Consider the following 9,686-nt stretch of genomic DNA (forward strand, 5'->3'; position numbering starts at 1 on the left):
TCATTCCTCTGATTATTTTTCTGACATTTTAGCAACAAAATGAGTGAATAAAGTGGAGAACATTTACATTTAAGAGGATTTAATCAGAGAATTTACATTGTTTGATTAATTATTGCAGCTCTACTGAGAATAAATCTACAAATTAAAGTTGATATTGCTTCCAACAAGTTTCTCCTCTGCACTGAAATTCTCTGCAGCACATTTTTCACATTAATACTAATATAGATTTGTTGTTTTTCATTACTATAGTACCACTTCAGTATTATTCCTATAAATATATGATTTAAAGCTGCACTAATGAAGGTTTTGGATGTTTTGAAGCACTACGGAGCGTTTTAGCCTCAATTAGCTTCTTGTTTTGGTTCACTGGAGCAGATCTGGTGAATAAAACTGAACATTTAGCAGCATAAGAGTCACATTTTTCTCTAAAGGGGACCAAAGCAACATATAAAAACAGATGTTAATTTATCAGGAATACACAAATGTTCATCTTTGTCTGCTGGATAACACACGCTCTGTTCTGCTGCTGAATCTTAATTTGTTGAAAACTTGCCTGAAATGACTCTGAATCGGGATGTCCTATCCTGGTCCTTGAGGGCCACAATCCTGCATGCGTCTAGCAAGTTCATTTTGTCTACTCTGAATTAGTGCTTCGGTTTCTTCTTTTCAGACAATAGAATTTAGGAGATGGTTCTTTACCTGACATGTTTCAACTGGAACTTCAGTCTTCCTCAGACGCGTCAGCTGATCGCCGTGACGTGTCATTTATTTGGTGTTCCTTATGGGCGTGGCCAATCGGACAGATCTGTCAGTCCGATTGGCCACGCCCCCCGCCGCCCGCCAGTGCCTGCAGGAGAGAGTCCCAGGTGTGTGACAGCATGAAGGTGCCTTTATCCCGGTTGATCGTCGTCCTTCCCCGTCTTCGGATCTCGATGGCCTCCGTGATGAACCTTTTGTGTTCATTGCTTTCGGACCTTGTGATTCTTGTGTGTGCCTCTGAGGAAGACTGAAGTTCGAGTCGAAACATCTAAGGTAAAGAACCATCTCCTAAATTCTATTGTCTGAAAATGAATGAATGAATGAAAAATACTTTATTTATCCCAGAAGGGAAATTCAACAGAAAAGAAGAAACCTAAGTAGACAATCCTGAATGTTTTAGATGTTTCCCTTCTTCCAACACACCTGATTCAAATGATCAGCTCATCATCAAGCTCTGCAGAAGCCTGATAACGATCCTGATCATATGAATCATGTGTGTTGGAAGAAGGAAACATCTAAACATTCAGGATTGTGCCCCTCCAGAACCAGGATTGGACACCCCATGCACTAAATGGTCCAAACTAACATAGAACGTGTCCAAAATTAATCAGAAATGGTCCAAAACAACACAAAATTTGTCAAGAATTAAAAAAAATAAAAAATAATTCTCTAAAGTCACACAGAAATGGTCCAGATGGAATCATGATGGTGTTTTGACATCAAAATAGCAAATAACTGGAGTCCAATAACTTGTCTTGCTATACTTGGTACACATCAGATCCAGAGCCTCAAAAGTTGCTGAAATGTCGACCAAAGACTGTATTTTGGTAGAAATATGGATAAATCCATTTATATACATTTACAGGAGCTTCTGTGGAAACAATACAACCCATATTGTTGCACTTTTCTGATTCTCTACAACCAGTAATTAAGAATCTGTCCTCTGCTGGATTCATTCGATCATTGAAAACTGCTGGAAACTTCTGTCTGCTGCCCTCTAGTGGCTAAAACAGCAATTACTGCGGCTTTAATTCGTGAGAGTTTGGATTTACTCACCGTTCTTACGTCCTGAAACATCCACGACTCATTTTATGATAACTGAGGTCACGTCAGATCACCGCTGGATAAATAAATTCATCTCCTCAGGCAATCTGCTGCTATTTCTACAGTCACTATGAACTCAGTCGCATCAAACTGGCTTCACCCAGTTTACAGTTTCTGCATAAAGATCCAGTTCAGGGAACAAAAGGCAGAAAGAAAAACTAATATGTGGATTTAAATAGTACAAAAACAGCAGAAAAATATCAGAAACAACCAAATCTTTGCTCATAAAGGAGGATTAATTAGAGAAAACCTTCAAGTTTCAGGTCTATTGAATGTAACAGCAGCTGCTAATTGGAAAAAAAACGGATTTTAATGCAGTTTTGCTTCTAAATTTTTCCTTTTTGATCTGTTTTCCTGACTAACCTTAAACACAACGACATCATTAAAGACTAAATTCTAAATGATCTGTGCAAACAAGAACCCAGTCAGTTTAAACTAAACCAAAAAAAAACTGCACACAGATGGAAGCAAATACATGACAAGTTTTAATTTTCTCATAAAACTATGACATCTCTATGCAAAGCGAAACATGTTAGAAGACGTCTGTAGGACTCTGATTTGACGAGCGTTAACTTTGGCAAAACCCACTGGACGTGAACTCAAGACCTTCTAACGAGAAGTAAAACCCTGATTATGCACAAAACGTTTCCGCCGATGGTCACGAGTGACGATGATCAAAAATAGAACATTACAGCAAATTAACGGTGTGACGTATGTACAGGCGGAACAATAAATAACAGCGACGGGATCAGAGAAGCAGCTTCGTCTGTGATGGGCTGTTAAAGGACCAGTTCAACCAAATTTAATCAACTTCTGTTGTCTTTAGATGGTTTCCTCCAGTGAGAAGCAGCAATAATTCAATGTTTATCCTAAAAATCAACCACCAGACGTCCTCAGAATCTGCTGATGTTTTTTATCTGCAGTAACTTCAGCGTATTTAATGAAGAAATGCAGAGTTTTAACTTCATACTGTGAATGTTTTTAAAATCACAGACCCTTGAAGTTCACAGAGGTGCAACCAAATCAGATTTACATTCATCCACGTGGCACAATCTAAAGACGGAATCTGTTGAGCAGCAGTATTATGGGATGTATCGTAGCGTGAACAGCAAAACCACCAGAGGAAACTTTTAAAAAGTGCATTCTGGGTAAACTCTCGAGGCTCATGTGTGATGGCTGGTTGGTCAGAACAAGTTCTAGACGATCATAGAGACCAGAATCATCCTTTTCTAGACATGATTCACTCACAAAACAACATTAGTGTTCAGGTTTTATAGAACAACATGGAATTATCAAACCATTTGGCAGCACTCAGAGCTTCTCTCAGCTACACCTGGATCCTCCTCTATTCACTTTAAGAGCCTGTAACTCTGCAAATATTTAAAGTGTGAAGGTATAACAGTTAAACGAGCATAAATCATCAGATTGAAGCTGCTGACAGTGTTCTAGATCTGCTGTGATTATTGGCTGAGCTGAACCTTTAACAGATGGTGAAGCTGCAGGTTGGTCTCTGAGCTTCGTGGATGTTTCTAGAGGATCTGGATGCTGAACGTGTTGAGCAGCAGTTTGTTTCTCAGCATTTAGACTTCACCGGGGAGTCAGGAAACACGTCGCTGCGTCGCCTCAGATTCAGTTCAGGCTCCATACACGTGTTCACTGGAGCCAAAAACTTCTAGAGTTCTACAAAACATTCTGAATGAATTTTGCACCTTTAAGTTCTCGTCATACCTGGAAGTCATTTTAAAGGTTCAATATCTCCAGAAATTAAACTCACACAGTCATGAAATCTAGTTCTAGTTCATCCAGAGGATTAAATGGATCCAGCAGAGGACACATTTCTAATAACTGGTCCTTGAATGGAAAAAAAGTGCAATATTTTTAATCGAGGGTGGTGTTGTGGCTCAAAGTGGTCCAAAACAACCTGCGATCGGTCCAAAATTAATCAAAAATGCCCCACAATTAGTTAAAAATCAATCGAAAAGTTCTCTAAATTGACTCAAAACTGTTCCAAATGGCCTCATTGATGTCAAAAAAGCAAAAAACTGGAACCTTGTCTTGTCATATTTGCCACAAATCCACTCCTACTGATGATGTTAGAGCCTCAACAGTTGGTAAAATGTCAACCAAAGTCTGTATTTCAGTAGAAAATATGGAATTATCCCCACATATATGTATCTATATACACTTGCAGGAACTTTCTGGGGCCATAATAGAAGCCTTGTTTGAGAATTTTGCACTTTTTTTTCCAATTTGAAGTGTGAATAATTATAAATTTGTCCTCTGCTGGAGCCATCCGATCATTTAGATCAGCTGATAACTGTTCGCTGTGTGAGTTTTATTTCTGAAGCTTTAAAATGACTTCACAGGTATTTTTGATTCTCAAAATTCAGCCAAAATATTTTACAGATCGTAGTTTTTGGTCACAAATAACAAATAAATTAACTCTGAACAGAATCTGAGAGCATCGAGGTCTCACATGACACAGACCGACAAACTTTTCTTGCTTCTGGGGAATAAAACTGAAGAATTTCTGTGCAGTCGGAGGTTTTTTTTGTCTCTTTTCCAGCCGTCTCGATACATCCACGTGAAAGTCCAGCAAATCCCCGACACCAAAACTCCTGTAAAGTTCCCAGAATGCAGTGCAAGAAGAAGATTCTGTCGCTGATTGGACGAACACGTCGGACTTACGGGAGCAGCGAGGCGGCCGTGGAGCCTCCCGGTGCTCCTGCTGGTCGTGATCTGATTCCACTCCTTCAGTTTCACTTCATAATAATCAGATGATCAGAAATTAATTGATTCCATTTAATGTCTTCTGTTTAGGGCTGGGGGGCTCCAACCAATCAGGAGGCGGGAAACTTAAGACGCATTTCAGTTTAACCCTCTGAACCCCAAAATCCACCGGAGAGTTTGACAGACACGTTAACATTAAGAAAAAAAAACACCATTTATCAGCCGTTCTGTTCGAAAGCAGCTAAAACTCATCTTCAAAAATCCCTTTAAAAATATCGCATTTAAAAATTAGCCAAAAATAAACCGTTTACTCGAAACTGATTCTGCAAAAAACAAAAAATTCTGAACTCCTCTTTGCAACTTTACAGCCATCAGTGACTCAGCTGTGGCCAACAATCGTGCGGCAAAAATTCAGAGTTTTCAGCTGAACTGCAGGCAGCGTGTCCACAGAGCAGAGAGGAGACGAACTAAAAATGTGAAGTTAAATATCTGTAGCATGTAGAGCCTCTATTTCTTCCTTTGAGATTAATAAGCTTTAATCATATTTTAACAGCTGTGGACACTTGGAAAAAAACTGTACATTCTGAATCCATTTTTTAAAATAATTTTTTAAAAAGAGTAATCAAAGAAATTCAACTTTTTTGATCGTTTTTTTCTGATTCTGCCGTTCTGTGAATGAGCCAACAGTGAGGAAAAATGAGCCAGGAGCAAACAAAAGCACCCAGTTTGGAGTTCAGAGGGTTACATGGCTAGAAACCGGCGTCTGGTTCCAGCACCGAAAACATGGGGTGCACATTTTTAATTCTCCGTTCAGGGGAAGAGTTTCGTGATCAAACCCCTGAATCAGTCGGAGGTGTTGGTGATTCCGAGGTGAGCGACGATCTGATGATTTCATGATTAAGTTATGGCACGAGTCAGGAGTCACAAAGTCAAGTCCTCGAACCTCGAAACCCCGCAGGAGATCTCTTTTTCCAAACCGCGGTGTTCCAGTCGTCCGAGGAGAAAAAAAAACAAAACAAAACGGCGGGTCGGGGTTGTAAGGCATCAGTGGGCGGAGCCACAGGAAGGCCGCCGAGCTCCGAAACGCCTCCAACATTCACCGACGACCTGCTGAGTCCTCCTGAAGCTGCGCCGCCTGGAGGCTAAAAGGCCGATCCGTCGCAGATGATGTTCTGGCCTCGGCCCGGGAACAGCTCCATCTGCCAGTATCGGGGGTCGGCGTACACTGCAGACGTACAGGTGAGGAATCAGTGAGGGGGAGTTTCAGCAGGACAACAAGCTCTACTGCTGCTTTTTCTTACTAAAGACACTCCTGTAAATCAAACTACAGACATTCTCCAGAGCTTAAGGTTGAGTATGAGCCGTGTCTGGGGAGTAGACTGATGGGTGTCGGCAAAGTGTCGAGCCATTACTGACAGATTGTAGGTGTGACCGTTTAGATGATTGCTGTAAAAAGAATAAATAAATACTTTCACGAATTGTAGAAAAAGGCTAATCAGTCTGATATTTTTTGTTTTTAGTTCAGGCAGAGAACCAGTGTGTTGTGACGGTTCTAAGCTGTACTTTAATGTGGTGTCAGTGTGTGGAGCAGCAGTGCAGGTGGTACCCATGTCTCCAGGCGTCAGCCACAGGTTGAAGGAGCTGCAGTGTTTCTGGCAGCGCTGCACCGGCAGAACTCGGACGGTCGGCAGCCCCTCGCCCACCACCAGCCAGCCCAACACCCCGACACCCTGAAACACAGAACGGGTTTGCCTTTAGTTTACGACGATGGAGTCTCTGCTGCAAAAACAGTGAAGGCACCACCTCCAGAAACAGCATTCATACCAGACGTTTATCAATAAGAAGATCTTTTAGGTGAGAGTTAATCTGTGACGGCTGCAGCTGTCACGGAGAAGAAGAGTTTCTGTGCTCACGTTGTAAAAACAGATTAATCCTCTGAATGTTAAACTACCAAAATGACACCATTTATCAGGTAAACGGTAAAAACAGACAGTAACGTCTCATTTTATACTTCCTGGACGTCCTTCATGTGTGACCTGCTGTTTCAGTGGAAAATGATCCAAATTTCAGATTAAATTCTCTTTATTCTACACGTCTCATTTAACAATTTGCCAAAACTAAACGATCTCCTCTGATCAGATTCTGTAAAAAAAACAAAATATTCGGAGCTCTTTGAAACAACCATGAAACCATCACTGATCCAGCTGAGATAACTTCAGTGTTTTCAGTTGAACTGTTTTTGTCCTGTGATCGTCACTGAAGGCTTCACGGCTGCATCATGGAACTCAGAATATTTTTGTTTTTTTACAGAATCTGGTAAAAGCAAACAGAGTATCTGTATCCTACTCTTAAATGAAACACATGAAATGAAGTGATTTTGATGCGTTATCATGATTTTAAGCTTAGATTTGGTTCAGTTTTCCGACTAAACGGTGCGTCACAGACGAGCAGTTCAAGGCCTGATGGAAAACAGACAATTCTTCCTGTTTTTACGGTTCATAGCTGTGATAAACTGTGATTTTGTTGATTTAGTTAAAATAACTCGACTCTGGAGTTCAGAATCAATTCAAGTACATCCTGTGCAGTTGTGTGTTTTTGCTTCTGCTGTCGTTTATTTATTGTAGAACTGCAGCAAAACTAATGTGTTAAATCTTGATCTGGATTCTTCCTTTTGCAGGTTTCCCCTCATCGTTCCTGTCGGCTGGACTCACCTTGCTCTGGGAGTTTGTGCTGTGGGTGACCAGGCAGCGCTGCAGGATGGTACCGGCGCTGTCCAGCAGCGGGCAAAGCTCCGCCTTCGGGAAGAGCCACCGCAACACCTTCTCCCTGGTGCCAGAGCTGAACCTCCTGCACACAAACACATCAGGGACCACTGCTTTCACACGGTACAGTTTTTGAAGTATTGCTTCAGGAAAAAATGATGAAAACAGCAAAAACAACTCCCCTGTTTTGCAAAAAAAAAAAAGTAAATGAGCTTCATGGGAGACGGAAACACATGTTCTGATCAGTTCTGACGTAGTGATCCTTAACCCACATGAGTGATAATTAAGAATAATCAGAACTAAACAATTCCTAAAGACTTTTCTCCAGTTTTCTCTTGTAGATGGACAAAGTTCTTACTCCCTGTTTCACATGTCTTTGTCAGTGTTTAACCATTTGACACAGGTTTGTTTTATTTTTTAAAGCTTTTTGTGAATTATTTTCTATATTCTCTGCAGAGTCACTACTTTCCAAAATCACCGTCATCATTCTAAAAAGATTCATTCTTTCCAAATACAGTTGTTCAGATCCTTTGCTAAAAATTCTCTGTCAGTTTAATCCACTACCATGCAGCCTCTACTCGACCTGATCAATCACCAGAACTGAGAACCGAGTGGTATTTTGAGAGCTTGTAATTTGAAGGTGTACCAGAGCAGGGTGAAGTTCGCGGGTCCCTGCGGGAGGCCGAGGTTGTGGTTCTGCAGGCCGTCGTCCTCCTCCAGCAGGATGGACATGGAGCCCGAGTGGGCCAAGTAGAGCTCCTCCAGCTGCTGCCGCTGGACGCTGAGGGACTCACCGCCCTGCAGAGAGCACCGGGGACGCACCGAAACCAGTATGAACAGACAGAAACCAGTATGAACAGACAGAAACCAGTACGAACAGACAGGGAGGAGCTGAGCACTTTCCATACTGTCATTGGATTTAAAAGTCTGCAAAAATAATTCAACTTAAAGACGATAAAATCAGCTGGAACACTAAGTCGGACGGATTATTTCTTCTAAAGTCTCTGAAAGCTCCTTTTTAAAGGAATTAAGTGAAACAAAAGGAAGGAAAAACCCACTGAGTGCTTTTTATTATGCTAATTTATGCTTCTGAACATCCTCTCGAGACCCAGAAATCGTTCCTCCAACACCATCATGGAGGATCTTCAGATGCCTAAAGGAGACGAGGAGGCGTCTGAAGGCGACGAAAATGAAGAAACTAATCCTGAAGCTCTCATCCTCGGTGGGAGGAAAAGAGTTAGGGAAGCCAGGAGACACCTTAGGGTAATAAAACAAGCCCACTTCAGGCAGTTTCTGAGCATTTCTTTGCTCCTGCCACATTTTTCATTGCAATATATGATTATGACTACATACTACCGACATTTAACTATTTATATTTTGTTTGCATCCTCGTCTCCTCTCTGCTCTGTGTAAACGCCGCCTCTAGTTCAGCCAAACAGTCCCAGAATTTCTGTCACGTGAATGTTGGTTGCAGCTACATCACTGACAACTTCACTGAGACACAGAAGAACGAAGATTTTTTTGCTTTTTACAGAATCTGTTTAGACCAAACAGTCAATTTTTGGTGATTTTTTAAAAAATAAGCCATGTAGAATAAAGTGAGTTTTTACTAAAATATCTCGATTTTACCCACAGGTTTGGTAGATTTTCCTGATGGGACGCGTTTGTGACGTCAGAAATCTGATGATTCTTTCTGCTTTTACAGTTTCTGATTCTAAGAAATGTTGTAATTTTGCCGATTCTTTTTTAAGATGACATGCATTTCAAAATTTGCCGGCAGGTTTTGGGATTCAGAGGGTTAAAGCAGTCATGACACGGACAGAAAACTCTGATTTGTTAGAAATACCGTTGAAATAAATGTGTGATAATTAGTTCGTAATGTCATATGTCATAACATAAACCTGTGACACGGTTACTTTATCCAGGAGATTTCTGAGTCTCTACTTTGACCAAAGTTGATAAAAACATTCAAAGAAAAGCTGAATCTTCTCTATCTCAACTCGTTTAAATGAAAAACCCAAAATCATTATTAACAGCTGTTGCTAACTTTGCATCCATCAGTGCGACAGCAGACTGAGTTGACCTCTGACCTTGAGCAGGACCAGCTGTGGACCTCGTCGCAGCGTCACGGTTCCTCTGAGGCTCTCTGGAACTTCCAGCACCGAGGAGATCTCTGCACAGCCGGAACAGTTGACCAGACTCTGCCTGAGGGAACCGGCGCTCCACCACTCATGGAAACCTGCAGCACAAACATCAGATTCAGTCAGAGTCGGTGAAGTTCACTCGTACTTCACCGAGTCCAGGTGAGACGCTAAACCGCTGGAGCTCAAC

General features: G+C 41.4%; 1 protein-coding gene across 1 annotated transcript in view; it reads right to left on the reverse strand.

The window, feature by feature from the left end:
- Nucleotides 1-7,238: 7,238 nt before the first annotated feature.
- Nucleotides 7,239-9,686, reverse strand: part of LOC103369832 (bombesin receptor-activated protein C6orf89 homolog) — a 6,332-nt gene continuing 3,884 nt past the window's right edge. The window contains exons 2-4 of the mRNA XM_008298658.1: nt 9,446-9,594; nt 8,002-8,153; nt 7,239-7,440 (exon numbers count right to left, since the gene is read on the reverse strand). Coding sequence (XP_008296880.1) covers nt 7,239-7,440; nt 8,002-8,153; nt 9,446-9,594 — 503 coding nt within the window. The remainder of the gene's footprint in view (nt 7,441-8,001; nt 8,154-9,445; nt 9,595-9,686) is intronic.

This window comes from Stegastes partitus, unplaced genomic scaffold (genome assembly GCF_000690725.1).
Source record: "Stegastes partitus isolate 25-593 unplaced genomic scaffold, Stegastes_partitus-1.0.2 Scaffold1336, whole genome shotgun sequence".
NCBI lineage: Eukaryota > Metazoa > Chordata > Actinopteri > Pomacentridae > Stegastes > Stegastes partitus.